The sequence below is a fragment of the Dipodomys ordii genome, unplaced genomic scaffold, assembly GCF_000151885.1.
Source record: "Dipodomys ordii isolate 6190 unplaced genomic scaffold, Dord_2.0 Scaffold300, whole genome shotgun sequence".
Lineage (NCBI taxonomy): Eukaryota > Metazoa > Chordata > Mammalia > Rodentia > Heteromyidae > Dipodomys > Dipodomys ordii.
The window spans coordinates 379,495-403,272 of record NW_012267516.1 but is presented as its reverse complement, the minus strand read 5'-3'; the positions used below and the strand labels follow the sequence as shown (position 1 = coordinate 403,272).

General features: G+C 36.5%; 1 protein-coding gene across 1 annotated transcript; it reads left to right on the top strand.

Annotated features, from left to right (window-relative positions):
- Positions 1–933: 933 nt before the first annotated feature.
- Kcnmb3 (potassium channel subfamily M regulatory beta subunit 3) lies at positions 934–21,231 on the top strand. The gene is made up of 5 exons (XM_013036562.1): positions 934–995; positions 16,302–16,490; positions 18,467–18,473; positions 19,433–19,624; positions 20,927–21,231. The coding sequence occupies exons 1-5, from the start codon at positions 934–936 to the stop codon at positions 21,218–21,220; spliced, it is 744 nt and encodes a 247-aa protein (XP_012892016.1). The 3' UTR covers positions 21,221–21,231.
- Positions 21,232–23,778: the final 2,547 nt, after the last annotated feature.

The window sequence follows — 23,778 nt, the reverse complement described above, 5'->3', positions numbered from 1 at the left end:
CAAAGAAAGATAAAGCAATATTTGATGGATGGATAGATAGATAGATAGATAGATAGATAGATAGATAGATAGATAGATAGATAGATAGATAGATAGATAGATAGATAGATAGGTAGGTAGGTAGGTAGGTAGATACAAATTTTTAACTTGATATTTGTGATATTTGATATTTGTTCATTTGCTTATTTGTTTTTTAGACTTGCTATACAGCCCAGGCTGGCCTGGAATTAGAATTCTTCTGCTACTTCCTCCTAAATCCAAATCTGGGATTATTTTAATGGTGAGGGTTTTTACGAGCACGAGTCATGAGAAACTGGAAAGTCATGTATGATATAAACGTATGATATGATCTTTTTAGTCATGAAGAAACTGGGAAGTCATGTATGATATAAAAACTAATCATAAGACATAATTAACTAGAAAAACTATTCTTTAAGTTTTTAGTCTAATGGACAATTTGTGAAAAGAAAACCTATCATAACAAAATATGTGCTCTTCTTATAAATCATATACTGAGTGTGCCTCCCTCCAATTATATAGCTGTCCCTTGGGCCTCAGTTTTCCACAAGTGTTTAGGTCTCTATGACAATGCATCTGGCTGCTGAAATAGAAACACAGGTAATATGTGTTGGCAGAACCAGGCAATAATAGGGAAGAATCACTGGCTGCAGAAAAACACAGATTCTTCTTGAACATCTAACAATGACTCCTCCACCTTACCAGGAATCTACAGAGCCACCTGGTAGGGTACTCTAAGACTTTATGCCTCCAAGAAATTCTAGCAGGCTGGCAGCATTGAAAGGTATCAGTACCTTTAATGGCTGTTGTTGCACTGTAGCCTGGAGGTTCCCTGTGTGATTTCACTTCCATTGGTTCTTGAGTTTTACCATTCACTTACCATTCACTTGCCTATTTTGCCAGCCTCTTGGTGTCATGCAACCCTTCAGCATCCCCATTCAAATTACACTCCAAGGCAGCTGGAGGTGCCAAGGAAGGTAAGTCATCACCAACATCCGACATTCTTTTAATGGGCATCTTGCTGAGCATATAGAAGAGGAAGGATAATGAGTTTAAAATTGGTTGTGGGCTTTGTGCTTTTTGTTGTTAAGACTTTCCATATAACTCAGACTAGCCTAGAACTAGAATTCTTCTCCAACCTGCTGTGCCTCCAAAGTACCATGGTGGATTCCCAGCAGTACTAACATCATGAGACAGGAATATTCCCCCTCTTGATAACAAGTTCTCAGAGGCTGTATCTCTTTTTAAAACTTACCTCTGGATCCCACACTAGGTACTTAAGAAATGGATGAATAAAATGATGAAATCACACAGATATGTGGTCCCATTGGTCAGCCTTAATGTTATAGCCCTGCATTCTAATCCCAGTTTTACCAGTTAATCAGCTGCATGATTCTGAGCAAGTCCCTTAGCCTGTTCTGCCTCTTTATCTGTGAACCCTATGTGCCCTAGAATAGCAGTAAACTACATATGAAACTATATGGAACACTTCTTGCATAGGTTTTAGTGATGAAGAGAGAGTTTCTGGCTTCTGCTGATACAACTAGATTAGCTTTCTAAAATAGTTTTGCTTTGGGCTGAACCAGAAGGTACCAGTAGCAATGTGTCAAGCTCAGACGTGATGGGAAAATCAATCCTATGTGTCTCAAAGCTATTTCAATACTGTGAATACTGCCTCTCTAAACTAGGCTCTAATATTTTCTGTGTGAAATTTACCTATTGTTACTTGTTAAAGTGGGAGGTAAATACATTATCTTCAGCATTTCTCTGCCAAGCACAGATTCTACTACAAAAAGCAATGCAAACAGAGGTATTGCAACATTTAATGAAACAGATTCCTGACACCAGCCTTGGAGTTAAGGGTGGAGAAATAGTCAGAACTAAGGACCAAATTGGAGAAAAGAGTCAGAGAGTATTTGAAATATGATATGTTAAAAGTATCAGCTGTGTGTGAATGCTTAGAGGATAGTCTTAGAAGAGAATCACATAGGGATAATAGCTACATGCGTCTGACCTTATAAAATAATATTTATTGAAATGAAGTCCAGGAAGTGGAAACAAGAGTTTTTGTTTTTGTTTGTTCATTTATCTGTCTTTTGTAGGACAAGGGGGCACAGAAATAGAGGGACAAAGGGCAAACAAATGCAGTGGTGGTTCTTACTAGACACCATGTTGAAAATGAACTATTTAATTTGTTGGGGGGGGAACAGGAGGTAAACTGGGAGATAGCGAAGGAATGGGTGACATTTTTTCTAAAATAAATGCACTCTTTATCAGACTTAAGTAACCAGAACCCCTCTGTACATTACCTTTACAATAACAATAAATATTTTTTAAATACAGCTTCCTAAAAGAAAGTGTATTAGCATGCTAGGTACTGGGCTCATGTCTGTAATCTTAGCTACTCACAGGACTGAGATCTTAGTATCACAGAACCCAGCTCCAGCAGCAAAGTCTATGAGACTCTTTTATCTCCAATTAACTATCAGAAAACTGGAAGTAGAGCTATGGCTCAAAATGGATAGGATGTAGCCTTGAGCTAAAAAGCTCAGGGACAATGCCCAGGACCTGAGTTCAAGCCCCAGAACTGACAAAAAAAAGTTCATCAGGATATTCTTGTGAGAGGTTCACAGTCAAGGCTGGACATTATGTAGAAACTTAGATGATCTGTCAGTGGTTCAAATGTGGCTAGGAACTGAGAATTGGCACCTTGCAGATTGTAATGGTTATTGTGTTTACCCACTTATGTTATCCTGCAGTTACAATTGTGGTGTTTGTGAGCCAGAACTCAGGAAGGAAGGAAAGCATTTGAATGGGATGTGAATTCACAGAGTAAGTAATAGACTACAGAGAAGACATTCTTCTCTCCTGGAAATGAACCTATGTTTTATGAGCAATTTATGTGAATCCCTGTACAGCAAGAAATCAAATGACAAACATCAAAGCAAACAAGATTTTTTTGTTTTATTGTTTTTGTTAGTTGTGGGGCTTGAATTCTGGGTCTGGGCTCTGTCTTTTAACTCTTCAGCTCAAGGCTAGCACTCTACCACTTGAGCCACAGAGCCACTTCCAAAGCAAGCAAGTTTTAATGCCCTAATCATTATACAACTACCCGGCTCTAAAGGCAGTCATGCTATGTCCAACTCAATAAAATGACCATAGTTTTATTTTCACTTGTGAAATGTGCAATTAGATTGTTGTTTTTATGCAAATGAAGTATCTCTATTCAAACTCATTTGCAGTTTCCAAGAAGTTTTAATTTTTAATTGATAAGTTAAAAGTATAAAATAATTAATGGTTTCTGCTGCAACAAAAACAAATCACATAGAAATATTAATTCAATGAACCCAATGCTTCAGAGTTATATATACATATAGAGTTAAGTATGAGATAATTTATGTAATTTTGATGAGCTTCAGTGTTTTTCTAAGGAACATTTCTCACACAAGTTCCAGTGTTGGAGAAAGAGGCTTCTGTTGTCTGCTGGCACACACCTAAATATGCTATTTTAAACTGGGTTTGTTTTACCCTGAACCAGAAGGTACATGTAGCAATGTGTCATCATGGGAAAATCAGTCTTATGTGCAGCAAAAAAGGCAGGGTGAATAGCGAATAGTGAATACTGCCTTCTCTATGAGTAACCATCACTACATTGGTTACAAATGAAGATGTACTGCAAGCCAAAACAAGCAAACAAAAAGAAAAACAAAGCAAAAGTCTACTTCCTTTTCCTCATTGACTAGAGAGTAAATTAAATCATTCTTAAGTACTCTGAGGCTCTTCTTCCTTGGATGAAAAGTACTTGTAAATACCATAGTGCTAATTACATGACTATTTACGGAGACAACCTTATAATTTTCAGCTATACGTCATGATTAAGGAAATTATGACATATCCAATTGGTGGAATACCATGTAGTCAACAGAAAAAGTTACAAAGAATTGTTAATGAGGTGGCATTAAGTGAGAAATTAAAGTTTAAAAATAAAATAAAACTTTAGTGTGTTCATTAAACAATACAATACAGTACAATACAATCGTGTCTTCCTAAACAATACAGAGAAAGGAAGAACACAGAAAGTGAATCGTAATTACTCCTAAGTGGTAGAAGTGTGGGTAATTTTGAGGGAAGTCTCTCACTTTTCATAGTTTCAAGTTTCATGCACCTGGGCACTGATAACTTACTCCTGTAATCCTGACTACTCAGAGGAGTCTGAAATCAGAGAATCAAGGTCTAAAGCCAATCTGGGTCAGAAAGGCTGTGATACTTTTACTTTAATTAATCACCAAAACATCAGAAGTGTGTGGTCAAGTGGTAGAACATCAACTTTGAGCAAAAATGTTAAGGGACAGCACCCAAACCATTAGTTTAAGCTCCACTATTGACACGCAGACAGACACACATACCTATACAGACACAGATAAAGACACACTCTGTGTGTGTGTGTGTGTGTGTGTGTGTGTGTGTGTGTGTGTGTGTGTAGCATCCATAAACCCTGTTATTTTTTGAGGATTTCTTTATGCCTTAGATTGTGGTCAAGTCTTATAAATGTTGCACAAATATCTATAGGTACCAGCATACCACAAAAGATGGTCTGTACATATCAGTTAGATATACTGGCTAATTGCTTTGTTCAGATGTATTTCCGTGCTGATTTGTTGGGTTGAGACAATTACTGAATGTAAAAATATAATCTGATAGTGAATATTGTTTGTTTTTCCTTACAGTTTTTAATCAATGAAGCACTGTGATTAGGTAGATATGATTTAGAATTGTGTCTTGCTGAATTAAAATTTAACCAGTGGAGCTGGGAAAGTGGCTCAGTAGTAGAGTACTTGCCTCACATGCATGAGGCCCTGGTTTCAATTCCTCATAAGCAGAAAAGGCCAGAAGTGGTACAGCGCTAGTCTTGAGCAGAAGAGCTGAGGAATAGCACCGAGGCCCAGAGTTCAGGTCCCACAACCAACCAAATAAAAAAAATATTAGCCAGTGTTGCTATGTTGTCTTTACTCTTAACAAAACTTGTTAAATCAGTCTGTCTTTCTTAGCTGTGTTTTAGATGTACCTTATGAAAAGTATAAATAGGCATTTACCAAATACTTAGATTTATTTTAATTTCTGATAGGCTGATATAGTAACATTTTATCATAGTATTTCATACTTACCATTTGTCTTTTTGCAATTTTTTTCCTTTTTTTTTTCTTGTCCTGGGGCTTGAACTCTCGACCTAGGCACTGTCCCTCAGCTTCTTTTGCTCAAGGCTAGCGCTCTACCACTTGAGCCACAGCACCACTTCTGGCTTTTTTTAGTAGTTTATTGCAGATAAGAGACTCATGGAGTCTCCTGCCTAGGCTGGCTTCTAACTATTAGCCTCAGATCTTAGCCTCCTGAGTAGACAGGATTACAAGTGTGAGCCACTATTGCAAGGCTTCCTTTTCTTTCTTTCTTTCTCTTTTTAAATTTTCTTCCCTTCCATCTTTTTTCTCTCTATAAGTTTGGGAGTTATTTCACCTGTCTGCACTCAGTGGCTAAACTAAATAAGTAGCATTGATTGAATTGATAATATAAAATCAAATTCTTTACTCCTCTCCCCAAAATATCAGGCATTTCTAATACATTACCACTGTTCCATTTCTAACTTATATACTCTTGGAATTTACTTTTCTTTTAACCTTCAAAACCCATTATAACATTAATACCTATTAATGCTTTATAAAGTCAGTATTTTTGCTTCTTTATTTACTTCTATATTGCTCTTAATTCTGCTTAAATCTCAGTGGTTCCATCAAATATTTTCCTTCTGCTTAGGGTAAATACTTGATCTTCCTCTCTAGACTCAATTGAGGCCAAACTTGGTTTGCGTGTATTTGTAAAAATGTTTTGTTATGTAATGAGGCTTGAGAAATTGTTTTCTAGGTATAGAATTCTGTAGTTACTTCTGTCAGCATATTCATAGTATTGCTGTCTTCTGGTTTCTATTACTTTTCTAGAAAAGTAAGCTGTCAGCTCATTAGTCCTTTAATCTTTTTATTTTTACTGTCACTTTTTTGGTATTGTGATCTGAACCTAGGATCTGACTAAGCAGCTGATCCACCATTGCATCCATGCATCCAGAAATTTTTGCATTAGTTTTTGGATATGGTCCTGTGTTTTTGTTTGGGGCTGGCTTTGCACCATGACCCTTACACTTATGTCACCTAAGTATTTAGGATTACAAACAAATGCCCCATACCTATACATGTCCCTAATCTGTCCTTTTATTGTCTTTGTAGCTGCATAATGTTTGTTGATGTATCTAGGTATGGAATCATTCTTATTTTCAAAAGGTGATGAGCAGGAAGTTACAGTTACATAAGTAAGATAATTAGTACATTTGTTTTTAATCATTGTTACCTCATTCATCATTATCTCCCACTCACCCCTCCCTATTCTCTTCCTCCCAATTCTAGACTGTGAAGGAAAGCCTGAGAGACTCTTGTTTCAAACTAATGATCAAAACTCTCAGAACTAGAGCTGTAGCTCAAGTGGTAGAATGCTAGCCTTTAGCCAAAAAGCTCAGGAACAGTGTCCACATTCTGAGATTAAGCTCCATTATTGGCACATACATAAAAAAATCTATCTATGTTATACTTCAGTTATTTTTTACATCCAGCATTGGTTACTCCAAGTCTGCTTTTTCTTTATTATTTTTTAGATTGAGTGTCTCTGACTTTTCTACTTGAGCTCGCCTGGAACTACCATCCCCTGAGTAGATAGGATTAAAGGGATGAGTTATCAGTGCCAGGATGTTCATTTGTTTTCACTATGTAATCCACACTGGCATTAATTCACAATCCTACCTCAACAGCCTTAGTGCTGGAACTACAGACAAGTCCCATCATACCCAGAAGAGTTTTTCGTACCTTTAATTCACACAAACTAGGTAATCCAAAAATTTCAATCAAAAAGAGTTTTTGTTTTGTTTTATTTTGTTTAGAGAGGAGTCTCAAGTAGATGGTCCCTTAATGCCACCTGATAGAAGCAAATATAAATCTCCAAGCTAGGCTTCCAAAGGATACACAAACTATGGTTATATTGAAAAATCATAATATGTATAATAAAGCAAAGGCCGTTGAGTACAAAAAGTTGGACTCAAAATCAGATCCATAAATTTAATGTATTTGGAAACAATATAAAATATGCATTCATGATATTTAAAGAATTAAAGGATTGATTGTGAAATATCAAAATATTAGACATTCTAAAATACGAATCAGACTAATATTAATAACAATCAAGTAGACTTTCTGGAAATAAAAAGTAAAGTAGTTGAAAGTAAAATTTTTGTGCATATTGTTAATAATTGTATACTTTGGAACAAATAATTAGTACACAGTGCTGGGTGTGAAAAATAACCAAAGTGTAATACAGATAGTTTTTTGGTGTGTGCTGGTAATAGGGTTTGAACTCAGAATCTGGGCACTGTTCCTGAACTCAAGGCTAGCACTCTATCACTTGAACAACAGCTCCACTTCTGGCATTTTGTTGGTTAATTGGAGACAAGAGTCTCTCAGGCTTTTCTGCCTTGGCTAGCTCCCAACCACCTGAGATCAACAACCTGAGATCTCAGCTAGGATTACAGGTGTTCGTCACAGAACCTTGACTCACAGGCAGATTTTTTTAATGGAAAGATATGTCTAAAGTGGCTAATGTAGTATTTACTTAGAATTCTAAAAGAATATTATTCAAAAACAATATTTTAAAGAGAAAATGAAATTTCAAAACTTACAAGGACCCCAGTTGCAGATTCTAGGTCTCATCTGACAAAAAAAATAAAAATTATTTCACTCCCAGATACATCAACAGACATTACACAGCTACAAAAGCAAGAAAAGGACAGATTAGGGCTGAAGTTCACCTAGTTCTGCAAATAAAGTTTTCTGTCCACTTCCCTCTTTGGCTTCCTTCTTCTATCACATTTCTTGTTTTGTTTTGCTTTGGGTTTTCTTCTTTTTCAGATACTATCTTACTCAGTAACTCAGACTGGCCTCAAACTTGTTATCCTCTTGCCAAATATGAGTATTATAGCCATGCACTACCATTCCTAGCTTAGGAGACACATTTTTACATAAATTTTTCATATCAATTTTGTCTACTCTTTATTTTTAAGATGTAACCAGGATCTTTTTAACAGTAAGAGTGTGGAGTCTATCTACTATATATTATTAAAACAGAAGCTTATTATTTTTATAATATATTAATACACATATACATGCATGGAATTTGTTGTTTGATGTATGGGTCAGCTGACTCAGGCTCAGTTGAACTACAACTCCAGCCCATTTTTGTACTCACTATTTTGATATAAGGTCTTGCTTATTTCCAGACATACATCTGAATGGCTATCTGCCTATTGTTAACTCATTGTCATAGCTCAAATGACAGATGTAAGGCACCATCCCCAGTTTCTTTTCCATGAAATAGTCTCTCAAATTTTTCTTCTTGGGCTGCCCCAGAACTGCACTTTTCTTGATATTAGCTTCTCCTACAACTATGATGATAGATACGGGCCACTGTTTGAGATAGGGCTTCATAATTATTCCCTGACTGACTTCAGACTGTAATCCTGAATTAGACCAGAAAGTACTATTGTAATCAGCTATACTTGATGAATATATTAGAAATATATACACTTTATTTTAAGTCTCTTCACTCTTAGATTCCAAAGAAAATTTACAATGAGCTTCTAGGATACTTTATAATACAAAATAGTTGCAGTCCAGTCTCTGAATACAAAGAAATATACAGGATATGGGGTGTTGTAAATATGCAATCCTTATATTCAAACTAAATGTCTTTGATCAGTGCATCAATTCTGTTGATAAATGATTAAAAGACCTGGATCAAATTTTACTAATGTTTTCTGTTCCATTGTCTAGAATGGTATGTTAGAGGATGAGTAAGGTATCAAATGAAGCCTACAATTGCTCAAATCGGGTTGTCAAGGTAGTATTAACCATGCAGTGATGTCATCCTTCTAGGTCAGGAATTTCCCATGAAGGCCACTAGGATGACATAGACCAAACCAACATACTCTTCCCTTCCCTCTCTTCACCGTCCTGAGATAATACAGGAGAGTAAAGAGAGGAAAGGACAAGGGCATATAATAAAGCATGCTATGTGATTTTGGGGGAGAGGGGAATGTGGTAATTTCCTTGACAAGGTTTTATTTGCTTAGATTCAAATTTTTGAAGGATTTTTAAAACAACTTGATGGAGCACTAGTTTCTGTCTTAGAGCCATATGACTTACAATTTCATAGAGTGTCTTAAAATAAAATACCACTGGTAGCTTTAGTGTGGCCTTGTTTGTGATCATTTGGGTAAGTAAATGCCTAGAAGTAGTATTGCTGGGTCATAGGGGAGCTCTATGTGTAGTCTTTTGAGGAACCTCCATACTTCTTTCCAAGTGGTTGAACAAGTTTACACTCCCACCAACAATGCAGTAGGGTTCCCGTTTGGCCACATCCTTTCCAGCATGAGTTGTTATTAGATTTCTTGATTATAGCCATTCTAACTGGGGTGAGGTGGAATCTCAATGTTATTTTGATTTTCATTTTCTTTCATGGTCAAATAAGTTGAGAATTTCTTTATATATCTATTGGACATTGTCATTTTTACTTCAGAGAAATCTCTCTTTAAGTCTTTAGCCCATTTACTAATGGTACAGTTGTTTCTTTGAGGATTTGTTTTTGGGGAATTTAATTTTTTGAGTCTAAGTATTTAGATATGAGGCCCTTGTCTGTTGTATTTCTCCCTATTAGTGGGATTTCTTTTTATCTTGCCAGCTATGTTCTTTGCCATTCAGAAGCTCTCAAGTTTCATGCAATCTCATTTGTCCAACCTTTCTTTGATTTGTTGTGTTTCTGGGTCTTTATTAAGAAAATTTTGGCTTGTGCCAAGGAGCCCTAGAGTTTCTCCTATTCCTTCCTGTAATGTTTTCAGGGTATCGGCTTTGACTTCGAGGTCTTTGATCCATCTGGAGTTGATTCTTGTGCAGGGTGATATATGAGGATCTAAATTTGGTTTCCAACAAATGTTTAACCAATTTTGCCAGCACCATTTACTGAAGAGGCTTTCTGTCACCCAATTTTTTTGGCTGCCTTATGGAAGATTAGGCGAATATAGGTATGTGAGTGCATTTCTTGGTCTACAATTCTATTCCAATGATCCTCAGATTTTTTCTTGTGCCAGTACCATGCTGTTTTGATGACTATGACTTTGTAATAGAGTTTGAAGTTTGGTATTGACATTCCTCCATCACTGTCATTTCTGCTAAAGTTTGTTTTTGCTATTCTGGATCTTTTATTGTTCCATATGAAATTCTGGATTGTTTCTTTTATCTCATTAAAGAAAGAGGTTGGGATATTGATGGGTATTGCATTGAATTTGTAGATAATCTTTGGCAATATTGCCATTTCCATCCAATCCAAGAGCATGGGAGGTTTTTCACTTCCTTAGTTATGCTTTACTTTCCTTTTTCAGGTTTTAAAAGTTTTCATCATAGAAGTCCTTTACTTCTTTGGTTAATTTCTAGGTATTTTATTTTGGGGGGGAGATATTACAAAAGGAATTTCTTTCTTGATTTCAGCCATGCTCATTTCATTAGTGGTATACAGAAAAGCCATTGGTTTGTGAGGGTTGATTTTATACACTGATATCTTGCCAAAGTTTTGGATCAGCTTGAGTAACTTGGGAGTGGAGTCCATTGGGTTCTTTAAATAAAAGATCAGGTCATTAGCAAAGAGGAAGAGTTTTGCTTCAAAATTTCCTATTTGAATCTCCTTTATGTTTGTATCTTGCTTTATTGCTCTAGCTAGGCATTCTAATACTAAGTTGAAGAGTAGTGGAGAGAACAGACATCCTTTTCACATTCCTGATTTTAGAGGAAATGGCTTTAGCTTTTCACCATTAAGTATAATGCTAGCTGTATGTTTGTCATAAACAGCTTCTACTATATTGAGGAATATTCCATGGATTCCTAGTTTCTCCAGAGCTTTCATCATAAAGGGGTGGTGGTTCTTGTCTAATGGTTTTTCTGCATCTATTGAGATGATCATGTGTTTTTATACTTGCTCTTTTTGATGTGATAAATGACATTAATTCACTCACATATATTGAACCAGCTTTGCAACCCTGAAATGAATCCTGTTTGGTCATACTGTATGATTTTTTGATGAATTCTTGACTTTGTTTGACCAAAATTGTGTTGAAAATTTTGCATTGATGTTCATCAAAGAAATGGGTCTATACTTGTCTTTCTTTGATGACTTCCTGTCTGGTTTTGGGATGAGGGGAATGCTGGCCTCATATAAAGAGTTTGGTAATGAACTTTCACTTTACATTCAATTGAAGAGTTGGAGTAGTATCAGTTGAGCTCTGCTTCAAAGACCTTGTAGAATTGAGCTGTGAATAATCTGGTCCTGGGCTTTTCTTGGATGCAAGGTCTCCTATTCTGTTTCTCATTCAATGTTTGATATGGATCTGTTTAGTTGGTTTAAATCTTCTTGGTTTAGTTTAGGTATATCAATATTTTCTAGAAATTCTTTCTTTTCTTCCAGATTCTCAAATTTGTTAGCACAAGGCTTGAGACGTATTCTCTTATAATGTTCTGAATCAGTTGTTTCTGTGGTGATGGTGCCATTCTCATCTCTGATTTTGCTTATTTGGGTGTATTTTCTTCTTTTTTGGTAAGATTTGCTAAGGGACTGTCAACTTTATTAAATTTTTTGTTGATTCTTTGTATGGTTTTTTTTGGACTCTTAATTCATTTAACTCTGATTTAATTTTAATTGTTTCCATCTATTGAGTTGGGGTATGGCTTATTGCTCTTTTTCAAGGAGCTTCAGGTGCATCATTAAATTGTCGGTTTGAGACTGCTCCCATTTGTGAATGTAGGAACTCAGAGCTATAAATTTTCCTGAGCACTGCCTTTGCTGTGCTCCTGAGGAACTGATCATTTGTATGTCATTTTTGTTGAATATCATGAATATATGAATTTCCTTTCTAATCTCTTCCATGACACACTGGTGGTTTGACAGTGTGTTGTTCAACCTCCATGTGTTACAGGACTTTCTTTGGTGACATATGGTGTTGAATTCCAATTTTATTCCCTTGTAGTCTGAGAAAGAACGCAGGGTATAAGCTCAATGTTTCTGTATTTCAACAGATTTGCTTGTGGCCTAAAATGTGGTCTAATTTGGAGAATGTACCATGTGCTGCTAAGAAGAATGTGTATTCTGATGCTGCTGAATGAAATACTATGTAGATATCTGTTAAGTCTAGTTGGTCTATGCAGTTGTTTAGATCTGAAGTTGCCCTATTGAGTTTTTGCTGGTCTATCCATCAGGGAGAGTGGTGTGTTAAAGTCCCTAACAATTAATATCTTTGGATCTATGCGTAGTTTTAGGGAAAGTAGTGTTTCTTGGATAAATTTGGGTTGTATTTGGTGAATATTCAGAATTGTTATATCTTCCTGTCTGAGAGATCCCTTTATTAGTATGTAATGTCCTTCTTTATTACTTCTCACTAATTGTACTTTAAGTCTATTTTTTCTGGTATTAGGATTACAATTCCCACCTGTTTATGGGGGCCATTATCTTGGTAGAATTTGTTCCAGCCTTTCATGCTCAGAATATGTTTGTTTTTGTAGCCAAGGTGTGTCTCTTGAAGGCAGCAGATAGATGAATCTTGCTTTTTGATCCAGCTAGACTGTAGCTTAATTGGAGAGTTAAATCCATTAATATTGAGAGTTAGGATTGAGAGGTTTTTGGAAATTCCTGCCACGTTATCCAGCTTCTTAGGGGCTGTACTTACTGGGTTCTTACTATGATTATCTGATTCTCTGTGTGTGGGGCATTTCTCTGCCTTTATTGTGCTCTTGTTGGTTTCCTATGTGTAGGACATCTTTAAGTATCTTTTGTAATGCTGGTTTGGTAAAGATATATTGTTTCCATTTTTCTTTGCTGTGGAATGTTTCTTTGTCTCTCTGTTATGAAGGAGAATTTAGCTGGGTACACTATTCTTGGTTGATAGGTGTTTGTTTTTTAGGGCATGGCATACATCATTCCAGGTTCTTCTTACTTTTGTAGTCTTTGCTGAGAAATTTCTAGTTATTCTAATTGGTTTTCCTTTATAGGTGATTGATATTTCTCCCTGACAGCTTTAAGGATCCTTTTGTTGGCCTCTATGGATCCTGTGCAGATTATAATGTGATGGTGGGATGTCCTGTTCTGGTCTGGTCCATTTGTAGTTCTAAAAGCTTCTTGAATCTGAATTAGCCTATTTTTTGGATGTTTGGAAAGTTCTCTGCAAGGATTCTGTTAAATAAATTTTTTAGCCCTTTAGTTTCTGTCTCTGGGCCTTCCTCTACACCTATTACCATTAAATTAGACCAGAATTCTAATTGTGTCTTTTATCTGTCTAGCATATTTCTTGGATTTGTTTTGAATACTTCTATTTTCTTTCTCTATAATGCCTAGGCTATCTTCCAGTGCAGAGATTCAATCTTCTGCATATTCAAACCTACTGTCAAAATCTTTCTACTCTGTTTTTTCTTTCCTTTCCTCCTAATTGGTCAAATATAATTCGTTCAATTTCTTTTTGAAGTTTTGTGTTAGATCTTGTATTTATTTCTTTACCTCCTTGATTTTGTTTTCAGTGTTCATTCTCAAATCCCTTACTTGACTGGTTATAATTTCATTGGACTCCCTTTCCTTCTGTTGGAATTCATTCAGCATTCTATTTGTGGATTCCATGAAGTCCTCCAGCTTTCTGTTTGTGGATTCCATGTATTTCTCTTACTAATCATTGGTTATCCTCCTGCCTTGCCCTATCATATTCAGAGCCCTTTGCAGGCTTTCAATCTTTTCATTCAGCATGTTTACCAGTAGGGTTTGTAGAGCATTTTGAAAACTCTTCTCTGGATTATTCAATAACTGCTCTGTTGCCTGTTTATCTTGAGTGGGAGTTGAAGTTCTTCGACTTGCCACTTTTCTTGTGTTTCTACAGCTTGTTCTTCCCATTTGGGTGTGAAAGCAAAATGAATTCCATGCTAGAACACTATTTTAAGGCAAGCACCAACCTAGAACACTGTAGTTGCACAGATATTTTTGATACTCAAAGTGAGTACAGATACAGTTTAGCTCAAAAACCTTCAATGAGGGATCAATGCACCAAGAAAATCAAAAAAGGCAGGAGACCAGAAATTAAGAGATAAAGGAGAATTGTGAGGAGAAAATAAGATTAGAGGAATGTAGGGAGGGAAAAGAAGAGAGGGAAGATAACCAAGACCTAAATTCAGAGAAAGGAAAAGGGAGAAAAAAGGAGAAATAAAGAAATAAAAATGAAAATAAAAACATAAAAATTATGTAAGTATAAATAAATAATACAACGTTTAAAGGAACTAAGGTTGAAAAATTGCAAATTAAGTAATCAATGTCTGAATTAATTATGCACACAATGAAGGATGAGGCCTAATAAACAAAGACGTGTACATATCTGGAGATGAATAGAACAGCAATTAACTAAAGTGAAAAAAGAAACATCACAAGATGGAAAAGAAAAAGCAAAATAAAACTAATGAACAAAGTAGAAAAATTTTTTAAAAATCAAGTAGAAAAATAATTATTTGATTTATTTTGGGGATCTTGTATCACCCCGTGTCTGTATACAGTCTCTTGCTGGAGCCTCTGATTTACTTGTGGTATTTGGTTTTCCTGTGGCTAGTTTTTCTCTCAAATTGGTTTGAGCAGGCAGAAAGAAGTTCTGCCTTACAGGCACGGGGTCTTTTTGAACCTTCTCCCAGAGTAATTCAGTGGAAGGGTGACCTGCTTTGTGTGTCACATAGGAGGGAGGTGGCTATTTTCTGTAGCTTAGAGTCACTGCGAAAGAGCTTGAATGTGGGTGAGCTTGTGGCCTGTCTGGAATCAGTAGCTTTTCCCTGAGGGGCTAGGTCCTGAGATACTCTTGTGGCCCACCCTGGAGCCACTTTCAGATTTTACACTGTATCTAGTTTCAATTTTTTTTAACCTCCTGCAATCAGGAGAGCTTCCCATGCTGCAGAGGGGCAGGGCCATCTCTGGCTCTGTTTACCTGATCAAGAAAGTCAGGTGAGGGTTCCCTGACCTAAGAAGCGCAACTATCCCCTGGTGGAGCTGAGCTCCACTGCTCAGGATCCTTTGACCTGTTGAAAAATGGCTTGGCAGTGTCTACTTCTAAGGCCTGAGTTATCTGCTAGCTGCTCTTGCCTGGTCTTTGCCAGTATCAAAGATGGCATTCTTCTCCAGTGGTGGGGAACTACATTCCAAATGCTGTTTTGTGGCTACTCATGCCTTTCCCTTGGTATTCAAGATATCTGCAATCTGCTTTCATCTGTGGTCAGCACGATAAAGATTTCCACTCCTTGTCAGTTCATGCTGGCGGTACATAGAAGCCACTTTCAATCTCTGGAGCCTATGTCAGGCTCTGTCTGGTGCTATGGTGGCAGCCATAGCCACCACCACTGCCACCACTGCAGTTACCAACATGTGCTCAAATCTGTGTCCTTAAACAGGTTGCCTGAATTTTTCCTCTCTGGCCAAACTCTATGTATGATGATGGGACACTTGGTGTGACACTGTAGCCTTTTATTTTTCACTGAAACACTAAAACTTACTTCTTCGAGAGAGCTCAGTTAGCACCCAGCTACTCCTCTCATTTTTCTCCTGATCTCCAATCCTTCATAACTCTTGAGTAGACTGCACTGTGGACACAGTGCCCAGGCAGGCAATGCTGCCTTGCCCACCAGTGAATTATTGAAAGGAGATAATTGACCTATTTCAGGATGCTGCCAATTCTAAATGCAAACTTTTCTAGTAAGGCTTTAAGAACACGATTTATAAGAGAACATAAAATTATTTTAGAAACAGGCACAGTATTTTTGAAAAATAAATGCATTGATCACACTCATTTACATAAAAGAAATGAAAGTTAAATATAGATAATTTTTTGGTCATTGACTAACTTGATATCTAAACATTTCTACCAGATATGATATTCCTTAGTAATTACAATATGTATAAAGATATTTGATACCACATCATTTTAGCTTAGTTAAAATAAGCTGAAGGTGGGAATCCAGTTGTGTCACACTGAACCTGCTCACTACCCACAGGTAGACCAAAAAGAGGATTACCCTCTATATCTATGTTGGTAAATATTGCCACCTTATTATGACCTTATTGAAATATCTTCTCTTTCCCCAAAGGACAGCTTTTTCTACCTCAGGGAGAAAGAGCTACAGAGACTACAGTGATGTACAAGAAGACAAGTACAAGAAGCTTCCATCTAATGCTGGAGAGGACAGAGCCATGCTACTGGGGTTTGCTATGATGGGCTTCTCAGTCCTAATGTTCTTCTTGCTTGGAACAACTACTTTGAAGCCTTTTATGCTCAGGTAAAAGACATAGATCAAAGATCCAGTTTCTAACTGGATCACAATCAGATACAATGGCAAAGGGTGAGGAGCCTAGCTCTGGTTTCTTAAAGTCTAGTCCTTTATGCCTCTTCCCATATACCTTAACATATGATCAACAAAGCCAGATACCTGCTCAGGTCACAAATTCTATTAAAATCTTGACTTCTCAGGAAAATGTTAAATGTTCTATGCAAGCACAATACAAGTTTTTAAATTTGAAAATGTCTACCTCACACATAGTAGTTCCTCAATAAATACAGCTTCTTTTTCCTTTACTAGCTTTGCATATTAAATACATATAAAAGCAAGTGATGCTTTCACACCTGACATGTAAAAAGTAACCAACACCCAGGAAGAATGAGAAGAAACCAAAGGAAATGAATAGCTTATTTTTGTATTTATCTCTTACTGTTCATTAGTTATCAATGTTTGGAGGAAAAAGCAGAGATCACCAACCACAGCAGATAGTGGTAGAACACCATTATATGGAAGTTTTTCTCTGATATTAGGACTAAGATAATTTGTTTTGCTCGTGCCCAATTTATCTCTATTTGCCTGTCTGAATGCTGTGCTTTATTTTTTATTTTTTTCCTTCCTTCCTACCTTCCTTTTTTCTTTCTTCCTTTATTTCATCCTTTCATTTTCTATTTCCTTCATTCATTTCTTCTTTCCCTCCTTCCTGTTTCTGTTTCTCTGTCTCTCTCTCCTTCCTTCCTTTACTTCCCTTTTCCTTGTTTTTGTGCCAGTACTGAGGCTTAAGCTCAGAACTTTACATTCTTGCTGGTTTTTTGTTTTTTGTTTTTTTTTCTCACTGGCACTCTAGCACTTGAGCCACACACATTTTCTGGGTGAATTGGACATGTTTCAAACTTTTCCTGCCCATGCTCACTTCACATTGCAATCCTCACATCTCAGCTTCCTGACTAAGATTAGAGAGGTAAACCATAGTGCCTACCTCTGGCTGTATTTTCTTCATTTCTTTGGCTGCTTAGCACTACTAATTATAAGAGGTGCTTCATGTTAAATTTTTTTATCTCACTCTAGAATTCATTCTAAGTTTCATTTCTTTATTCTAGTACCCATTTTTAAAATCTCTCAACTTATTTTTGAGTGAACACAATGATAGCCACAGGGAAGGTGAGATTTTCTTTAATATATATTTGGGAGATGTTTTGAGAATAATCTTGCTGCAAGCCAGAATCAAGCTGCTGTTTGTACTTACCTAAGCCTTTCTGGAAAATTCTTCAAAATTAAATGCTGGAGTACTAATTTGAGGTCTCACCTCTACCCTGCCTTATCATCTTGTGCCATCTCAGAGTAACTTTTCTCCACAAAAGATGATAGTTAACAAGGCTTTGTGATGACACACATCTATAATTCTACTTGGGAAGTAGAAGTGGGAAGGTAAAGACCTAAGAACAGACTGGGCAAAATTAAAAAGTGGTAGAACATTTGTTTAGCAAGTATAAAAACCTGGGTTCAACCTAAAAGAAAGGAAAAAAGGCTTGAGTAGCTCAGACAAATCCTCAAGCTCTCAATCTCTCATCCTCCAGCCAAATAATGGATTTGTCACTGCTGTAGGCAAATCACACAATTCTATCAGAGTGACATGCTCAGAGGGAAGGCTCTGCCTGGCCCTTGCACACAGGTCAGAATATCATATTCTACACTCTAGCTATTTCTTAAGTCTGAGGAAGACTCAGGTTATAGTCAGTTTTGTACTTGGTCCAGATTTAGAGAATTTAACTTCTCACAGATAAGCAGGTAAATATAAAATATCATTTCAAGATGCATACTTTAAATTAGTATATACATGAAAAAAGCCAGAACTTTATGAATATAGTGTATCTCAAATAAATTATACTAACAAAGAGAAGCAATTAGTATAGTTGATAATACTGAGGTATAGTATAAATCTAGACAAATGATGCTTTTCAAGCATTTTGTCTGTAAAGCTTGCCAGTCCAACTTCTTGTTTAAGACAAGATGAAATAAGCATAGAAATCTATGTAGATAGGAGAGTGAGGCACTTGTATCATCTCCTCTCAGCCTTGTTTATATCATCCCATCAAATGATTTCAAACATGTAGGTCCTTTGTCAATAGATCAAAAGGTTTTCATGGCAGAAACTTTGTACCTAGTACATTATATATGCAATTGCTAAAGAATGTTTTGCAATTAAAATTTATTTCAGCATAATACAGAGAATTTCAAAACACAGTGAAATACACTGTGCCTTACACTTCAAATAAAGACAACTGAAATGTAGTTCTTGACTTTAAAGAATTGATAGCAAAAGCAAAGTGAACAGGCATTTCTTATCAGTTCACATTTTACCCTTTGGAATCAGAATATATCTTGTTGTCAGAACTTCCATAGTCAGTTATTCATTCCAAAGGCATGTTTTTATCAGGAAAAGCCCATGGTTGCATCTTGAGATGATAGAATGTATTCCCCAGCATGGAACTTGGTGGGATGGTGTTTAGGGTCACATTGCTTATAGATTGTACCATCAAATACTTCATCTTATATATTAAATGTACAGGGTCCTGGGCTTCAACTAAGTCCTGAGGCAAAATTTCTTGAAGTGAAGCCCTGGAATCTATATTTACCAGACTGAAGACTCTTCAAACAAACTTAAGACTGGTGATTTTTAAGGGGGGAAAATATCCATCTAAGGGAGTCATAGAATTGATAAAGTAAGAAATATGTCAGCATTAACAGATAGAACTTGGCAGTATGCTGCTGTTTATTCCATCTATATGTCCTCCATACTCCCTGATAATTATGTGACTTCATTAATAATGTCTCTACATTAATATCTTGAACTGAACAAGACCTCAGAATTCATAATTAAATTTTCTACTAGATATTTTCACATCCTCACTTATAGAGAATATTTTTTTATATTGAAGCACTAGAGAGAAGAAGTGAATTGTACTTCCATCTACACACATATCATGGATGACTGGCTAGACTGTGCCTTTACTTGTGGAGTGGACTGCCATGGGCAGGGGAAGTACCCATGTCTTCAGGTGTTTGTGAATCTCACCCATTCAGGTCAGAAAGCTTTCCTACATTATAATGAAGAAGCTGTCAAGATAAACTCCAAGGTAATAGAAAGTTCACCTAGAACATTCTTGATACTGTAATTCTTCTATGGCAAACTGAACAAAGCAAGGTGCATATATCAGAGCCATTTATCCTAGTGATCTAATCTATGGATCTCTAGCTGTCTATCTATTTTTCTGTCTAGTTATCCAACTGGTGAACCTTCATACTCAGCCTGTAGTTAACATTTTTATTGCTTTCCAACCAGGAGAAATGAAGCTAAAAGCATTCTCGGAGAAATGGCATACACAAAAAGAAGTATTATGCCAGCCTTACCACTTGGACTCAGACAATAGTCATTAGTATGCAGCTTCCATTTTGAACTTTTTAATCTCTGTTGTAGCAACAATATTAAAACAATGAAATTCAGAACATTGTATTTTGAAGTCAGTTCAGGCAGAAAAATGCATGAGACTTCATCTCCAAAATAACCAGGAAAAAGCTGGAATGGAGATATGGATCAAATGGTAGACAAAAATTCAGTGACTATGAGACTCTGAGTTTAAACTCCTCCCAAGACCTCAAAAAAGTTACAATGTATCATTCTACCTCAAATTAATGAGCAATTCTTACTACAAAAGTAAACACTTAAGCCAGGGTAGTGGCTCATGACCATAATCCTAGTTATTCAGAAGGTAGGTATTGATTATTCAGCCTGATTAGAAGTATGGAGACCTCAAATAAATCAACAAAAATCTGGTTACTCTGATACTTAAATAGGAAGAATGTAGTCCAGTGTACTTAGGTGTAAAGGACTAGAGTTGTCGTTTAGGTGGTAGAAAACCAGCCTAAGAAGAAGTTCCCAAGTTCTGATTAATATTCTTTAACTTGTATTTATCTGTAAGCATAAAATTTGCACCAGAGGACACACTATACGTTGATGTACTTTAAAAAATATATGTGAGTTTTATGTGTGGGCCTCATGCATACTAGGCAAGCACTCTATCACTAAGAAACAGTCCCAGCTCCAATTTGGGTTATTTAAGAACTAGTCAATATGTTTTCTATTTTTGATTTGGAATGCATTCATTTCTAAGTTTCCAAACATAGCCCCTTAACACAGTGCTCCAAGAACCTAATAAATATAGTACCAAACCTCAAGCTTTGGCTTAGTACCTGGAAATGACCATTTCATTCTATGCCCTTCTGCCAGCCCTGCCTATGAGCTATGTAATTTTTTGTACTGCCTTATAATATTGGAAAACTTTACTCATAACTTTAGCCTGAAGCAATCACAGAATTAAAAATATTAACAATTCCATATTGGTGACAGAGCTCTTATCTTTTCTTCTTCCCATTTCTAGTGCTTCTATACACCTAAGTGCCATCAAGATGGAATAGATTTGCTCAACAGTGCTCTGGACATAAAGGAATTCTTTGATAACAAAAATGGGACCCCTTTTTCATGTTTCTACAGTCCAGACAACCAATCTAAAGATGTCATTCTTACAAAAAAGTATGACCAAATGGTTATCTTCCATTGTTTATTTTGGCCTTCACTGACTCTAGGAGGTGGTGTTCTGATTGTTGGTATGGTAAGGTTAACACAGCACCTGTCTTTACTGTATAAAAAACACAGCACAGAAAATCAGAGATGAAGAAGGTGGCAAGGCTTCCTCTCTGTAGAACAGCATCAATAAAGACTGTGGAATGTGAGGAGAAACAAAGAAGGAAAACAGCAGATTCAGAAGCTGAAAACTTTGTGTGCCTGTTTGAAAGCTAACCACTTTAAAGGGCAAATTATACTTTCATGTGGAGTTTCATTATGTTTCCTACTTCTTCTACGAACACATACAAATTCACTTGTTTCTGCTCCAAATTTTCTACAGAAGAAGGGAAGAAAGCACTTTTTCAAACATGTCAAACTGACTTCAGAGTATTCTTTACCCAACATTAGTTCTAGCTAGAATTTGTCATTATAACATTACAAATGACCATATATAACCTATTTTTTTGAGCATTCAACTATGGTACAATTGACACAAAAGCATATCCCATTAAAAATCGTAAAAAAATCTATCTACTACAGACAAAAATTGTAGAAAGTTTGAAAGAATACAAGCTCACAAACCATATTTATTTTATCTTTCTTTAATAGTCATAATAGGAAGAAAGCTGCTGCCTAGAAAATTCATTAAGTTTATAGCTATTTGTGCTTAACCTTGTCATGTGCCCCACAATTTTTCATTCAGCATCACTTCCCTAATTATGTATTTCATAAGATCATTTTATTCTTTGTGCAGAGAAATGACTAGAAATGTGTTGTAAATGAGCTGTCTTAAAGTTCAACATTCACAGTAGATGGTATAAAAAAGTATGATATGAGTAGTCAACCACTGTCTGTATTTCAAAAAACCATGATTATTAAGTAATAGTGTATGACTTCTCTAACACATTTCTCTGATTAAGTTGAATTTATGACTTAAAAAAGTGCATTTGGATTTTTCAATATGCCTCAAAATAAAATTTCACTTACAAATCTTAAATCATTGATAATCAAAACTTGAAAAATTTTACAGGTAGGTGCAATCAAGTTACATTTGCACTGTTAGATTAATGCCTTTTGGCAATTAATTTAATCACAAACCAATAAATAGAATAAGCATAGCTCTACTAACTTGTCCAGTAATAAATAATCTTGGTATATCACTCTCTTTCTAGTATAAAATAATGGAGGTTTTATGTGTCTCAGAGAAGAAATCATTTTTGTTCATAAACTACAATGCTGATTCTTTTAGATACATATTTTTGGTTAAACAAATGGTTCGAAGTGCTTTGTTTCACCTATCTATACAATGGGAATAATCTTTTCCTTCCCAACTTTAACATAAACGAAGTAGGTATGTACACACCTATCTTTGTTTCTGATAACCAACAGAGATAGTGAAAAAAATGTTAGGTGGCTATGGTGGTTCATGCCTATATACCACAGAAGTGGAGATCAAAAAGATAGCTTGAGGAAATTCTGAGCTGAAATTAACAGGATCAGGATCCTGGAAGTCTGAGCATATATATTGGAGATCTTATTTTTTAACATACCACAAGTGAAGATTTGAGTGTGGCTCAAATGGCACCTGAAGGACCTAAAGTTCAAACTCCAGAAAAACAAAACAAAACAAAGAAAGAAAGAAAAGAAACAAAACTAGACAGAAGAAAGATGGCAGAGTAGAAACAGGGAATCAACCGATTTCTCTTTGATTTAGGGCCCTAAAACGTTTCCCTTCAAGAGAATGACAACAATGAATATATATACAGATAGAAAATCACAAGAATGAAGAATTTATACCTAACACATAAGGACACTGCTGATCAGCTTAAAATGAGTGCCAAAATCCTGAGTAGCCTGCTGGGGAACCCCTTCCATGGGAAACCAGAACTAGTGGTGACCCAGAGTGCTTGGCATAGATGCTCAGAACTCCTTCTTCCTCCCCCAAAGGGACGCATTACTGAAAGAGGGCAAAGAGGCTGAGCACTTTCTCCCACTTCATCAGCTTGCAGAAGATCACCAGGCCACAACCATGACTCAGAGCCAGAAATATACAATGGCCAGCAGCACCAGACCCAATATTAGTTTGGCCCTGGGATCCTGCATTCCCCACAGCCGTTGCTAAAGGTGGGAAAAAATCTGACCTGCTAAAAGCCAGCGGGGACAATTTCCCCACATTGCCTGTGGGAACACAACCCCTCCATTGTTCACCTCTGGTCCAGAGAGTCAGATGGAAAAAAACTTTGGCACTGCAGTAGTAACCTTGCCCCCTTCAGGGTTCAAACAAGGTCCAGGCACTGGAACATTGTTTCCTTCCCCACTTGAAGTAGATGCCATTCCATTACTTGGACTGGGACAACCACCCCACTATGACTTGTGGGAATCTGCCTACTTCAGACACAGATCTGGCCCAGAACACTATAGACTGCTCTGTTTCACATAGCAGGAACCTGCCAAGGGGCCTAAACCCAGGCCAGGACACCAGACCACTCTGACCACAGAGTCATAATAACTGGTCAGGATCCGTCACACTGTTTGCACCACCCTGAGCTAAAAGCTGCCAAACAATCTTGTATTTAAAGAATCCCATAGACTCCACTCCCAAATTACTCAAGCTGATTCAAAACTTTGGCAAAGCAGCAGGGTATAAAATTAACCCCCAAAAATCAA

Bases quoted from the DNA above. Each gene is read 5' to 3' on its own strand.
- Kcnmb3 (XM_013036562.1), top strand. From the start codon at position 934: ATGCAACCCTTCAGCATCCCCATTCAAATTACACTCCAAGGCAGCTGG. The intron at 996-16,301 runs GTAAGTCATCAC...CTTTCCCCAAAG, and splicing joins AGCTGGAGGTGCCAAGGAAG to GACAGCTTTTTCTACCTCAG. The intron at 19,625-20,926 runs GTAATAGAAAGT...TCCCATTTCTAG, and splicing joins CTGTCAAGATAAACTCCAAG to TGCTTCTATACACCTAAGTG.